At 42.8% G+C, this 4535-nt stretch overlaps 1 protein-coding gene across 1 annotated transcript in view; it reads right to left on the bottom strand.

The window, feature by feature from the left end:
• Positions 1-1334: 1334 nt before the first annotated feature.
• The window catches only part of SARC_09909 (ribose-5-phosphate isomerase), a 5029-nt gene continuing 1828 nt past the window's right edge, over positions 1335-4535 (bottom strand). The window contains exons 2-5 of the mRNA XM_014296064.1: positions 3926-4138; positions 3244-3375; positions 2591-2710; positions 1335-1593 (exon numbers count right to left, since the gene is read on the bottom strand). Coding sequence (XP_014151539.1) covers positions 1411-1593; positions 2591-2710; positions 3244-3375; positions 3926-4138 — 648 coding nt within the window. The 3' untranslated portion in view covers positions 1335-1410. The remainder of the gene's footprint in view (positions 1594-2590; positions 2711-3243; positions 3376-3925; positions 4139-4535) is intronic.

Consider the following 4535-nt stretch of genomic DNA (forward strand, 5'->3'; position numbering starts at 1 on the left):
TATACTATATGTGTGTGTGTGTGTTTGTGTGTGTATTACGTTAAGCATGGATGTGATTAAAGTATTTTCGTAATCACTGTACTGAATTGATTTGGACGCCTTAGTTTGTTTTGTGACTTGGCTTGCTACTCGTACGCATATGTATTCGAAGATTACCATCGCAGCACAGTAATGGGCAGTATTTTATCTGCATTTACCCTGACTCTCATTATCTCTCGCACTCAATGCCAATTTGTAGGTCCGTGTGTGCCGTAGTGGGTGGAGTTGCGCTTTACTATTGTAAAAAAGACATAGATCAGAAGCGGATGGCCAAATTCAAAAAGGATCAAGATATATTCAAAGAGAAAAAACGGATTGAAAGGGAACTTACCGAAGGTAAAGCTAATTCATCGTAATTAAAAATGGCTGATATGGGCAGTAAGGTCTTTTCGTTTCTCCGATTGGCCTTCGTACCAGTCCTAAAAAGGGCAGGTGTGTGGGACAATTGTGATGCAGGTTGGTGCTGCGTGGGGGTTAGTCTTTTCAAAGTCACCGAATTCTGGCACCGGCGGTTGGGAATTTGTTCGACGAGTAACTTCTGAGTCACTTTGCAGACTGTGGTAGATATTAACGTACCACTGAACCTGTAGATCCGAATTCTCGTGCGGATGCGGAGAGTTGGTGACAGCCCCACCGCTGCATGTCGCCTTATATTGAGCAGCTCACACGCGTTCGGTTCGGCGTCTTGATTAAACATTCAACGGCCCAGTATGATATCATATGGTCAGACAAGGCTCACATCTACATCTACTGCCGTTTTGGCCCCAGAAATCACCCCTCTTGATGTATTGAACTGGCCAGAGATAACTTTGGATATTGACTGGGTGTTTGTTGTGCAGAACCTGCAAACGTATAGAACCATGGCCAACTGTGTAATATGTTCAGCAAAAGCAGTCCAATTTGTTGCAGTTTCATGGGGTTTCAGAGATGTAGCGTTTGCTATTGATATTGTAGAGATAAATCGGATTTGTTGTGAAGGTTGTTTAGATATATTGCGGAGATTAATTAGATTTTATTGCTATTGATATTTTAGAGACGAATACGATTGATTGCCCAGTTTTAGAGATTTATTTCCGAGATAATTATTTAGATGTATTGAGAAGATTTGTTTTGTCTGATGCTATGGTTAATACATAGATTAATTGTGTTTATTGCGCTGTTTGAAGGATTTATTGTAGAGATTATTTCGATATATTGCGTAGGTTGATTAATTAGTTTTCTTGCTATGGCTGATACAGAAATTAGTTGTATTTATTGCGTAGGTTGATTGATTAGTTTTCTTGCTATGTCTAATACCGGGATTAATTGTATTTATTGCGTAGGTTGATTAATTAGTTTACTTGCTATGATTAATACAGATATTAATTGTATTTATTGCGCCGTCTTGCGCACTACGGTACCATCGGCCTGACCAAAGAACGCGACTTTGGCCATGTCACAGAAAAGACCAGTCTCTACCACTCCAGGAATAACTATCAGCGACTGATGCAACGCAGCTGGGTCTTGAATGTCACCCCAATCAGCATCAATGATGAACATGCCATTGTCAGTCACCTGATGCAGTACACGCCAGGAATATGGGATAGGTAATAGCCAAAATATCAATAAATGAGTGATAGTATTCAAATTATTGAATCGGCAATAACCGGATAATGAAATAAAAAATATCCAAATAATATACAAATGTTTAGCAACTACGCTGGGCACACCGTGACTAGTCTCTCGTAACAAAGAGTGTGGTCAGAATTAGCTGGGGTTGCCACTTGTAAACTCAACCGAAGAACAAAACATGGCAATATCAGTTGCTTGCCGATATACAAACGATGCGTGATATGTGCTATAGAGTAAGCAGTTTCAATGCAAGAAGTTCGCTTCCATTCACTTTGAACATATATCCTACGAAGTGTCGGCAGCATGCCTCACCCGACATACCAATTACATGCATGCAACTATGGGTAGCCCCTACTGTCACAACTATATAGATGCAAACACGACCACGAATGCGTGTAATGGTATGCCGATGCAAACAAAATCATAAACATAGTAACGCAGTCACACACACAGAGCAACAGACACAACCAAACCCGTCAAGAAGAAAGACGCTCAAACATAGGAGCGCCAGCACATACACGCAGATGTCAGTGTACAAGAGATACCAAAATAAACTACTCACAACTGCAATGTATCGGGAAAAACAAAACAAAAACGAATTGAATATGCACCAGAGGACCTCGAATATGCACCTAAACACACACCAGAGGGCCTGGAATATGCACCCAAGTACACACTAGAGGATCTCGAATATGCACTCAAAGACACACCAGAGGACCTTGAATATGCACTCAAACACACACCAAAGGACCTGGAATATGCACCCAAGTGAACACCAGAAGATCTCGAATATGCACTCAAAGACACACCAGAGGACCTGGAATATGATCCATACACTCACCAGAGGACCTAGAATATGCACCCATACACACACCAGAGGACCTAGAATACGCACCCATACACACACCAAAGGACCTAGAATATGCACCCATACACACACCAGAGGGCCGGCCTTTGCCTTTGCCATGCGCAGAACGGGTGTTCCGCCCAGACGTTTGATGTCATTCGACACAGCCGTGTACGCGAAGGGAATCACTTCGATGGGCACTCCCAGGCGCCACTGGTTGGTGGGAGGATGGTCGGGGTTGAATGACGAAGGTAGTATTAAGGAAGGTGGTATTAAGGAAAGGTGGTATTAAGACGGTGGTGTGAAAGGTGGTATCAAAGAAGATGACATTAAGGAAGATGGTATGAACGGAGGTAGTACTAAGGAAGGTGGTATTAGAGGTGTAAATGTGATATATTAAGGTGGTGCTGGTTAATAAATAGCAAGTGCATTGGTATAGTCATGCTACAGTGGACTCGCTTGTCGCTAATCACTCAATTGGACGTACTAAACGTCACAGAAAGATAAATCATCGAACCCACACGACGTAAAGTAAAACGCAGAGCAATTCAACACCAAACAAACAACAACAGAGACTGCGATGTCCTAGTATCCATTTGTTCTGCACGAAAATCAATAGATAGGTATCCCAAAGTTCGGAATATGTCGACTGTCCAGACGCCATTCCGTAGCTGTGTGCCACAAACACGCAGTGCACTGACAGACACACGAACTACAGACACTCACAGAATGAGTGCTGCACTTACGCTGTGTCCTAGGACTGTGCTGTCCTTGCGGTAGTCCGCAATGACCACAAACTGTTTGGAGTTGTACGCCACAATCTTCTCCTGCGTCAGACATCCTCCGCCGCCTTTGATGCAATTCAGGTCTGCGTCGCACTATTATTTTAACAGCAAACGAATGGAGCGATGGAAATTGAGTAGTATTTAACAGCAAACGAATGGAGCGATGGCAATTGAGTAGTATTTAACAGCAAACGAATGGAGCGATGGCAATTGAGTATTATTTATCAGCAACAGCAAACGAATGGAGCGATGGCAATTGAGTAGTATTTAACAGCAAACGAATGGAGCGATGGCAATTGAGTAGTATTTAACAGCAAACGAATGGAGCGATGGGAATTAAGTATTATTTATCAGCAAACGAATGGCGCGATGGCAATTGAGTAGTATTTAACAGCAAACGAATGGAGCGATGGCAATTCTATTTATCAGCAACAGCAAACGAATGGAGCGATGGCAATTGAGTAGTATTTAACAGCAAACGAATGGAGCGATGGCAATTGAGTAGTATTTAACAGCAAACGAATGGAGCGATGACAATTGAGTGTTCGTAGCAGAAGGCGACAGTACATACTATGGGAACAAACCCCTGAAAAGGTCATATCACACTCTAAGCCATCCACACCACAGTCACAACAACCCATACCTCATCCGACCCATCGATGCAGACGTCCAGCAACGGACACGACTCCAAATCACTGAGGATGAGCGAATCGGCGGCTGTGATCAATTGGCGAGCTTGGAAACTCGTGGGAACACAGTGCAGAGGCTTTTGACTGGCCTTAGCCTTCTCGTTAAGGCGTTCAACGGCATACACAACGGTCGAGCCTGAACCAACCCCAACGAACTTGGTATCAGCCTGTGACAAAGGAGTGCAGCGAAAGGGTGTGAGCTGTCAAGGATAACGTTATATTGATGCAAGAGAGCACCCAAACACTAAAACGCTTCGCAAAGTGATGTGAGAACACCAGCACAGCCCATCAAACAGATATAACGAGACAGTGTCATATAACGTTGTCGCTTGGAAACACCAACGTGATGACACGAACATGAAACTATGGGGGGGAGAAGGTGGGATCATGACATACAGGAGCAGTACCAATCAAAGACCGAAATCAACACGTAATACGGAAAAAAGAGTGCCGAATCAAAGTGGATATGCAAACTAACGACCTAAAATGAGATGTTTGAAACACATTCTCTTACATATAAATATATATATATATATATATATGTATATATATTATATATATATA

This window comes from Sphaeroforma arctica (assembly GCF_001186125.1).
Source record: "Sphaeroforma arctica JP610 unplaced genomic scaffold supercont1.1078, whole genome shotgun sequence".
Lineage (NCBI taxonomy): Eukaryota > Ichthyosporea > Ichthyophonida > Sphaeroforma > Sphaeroforma arctica.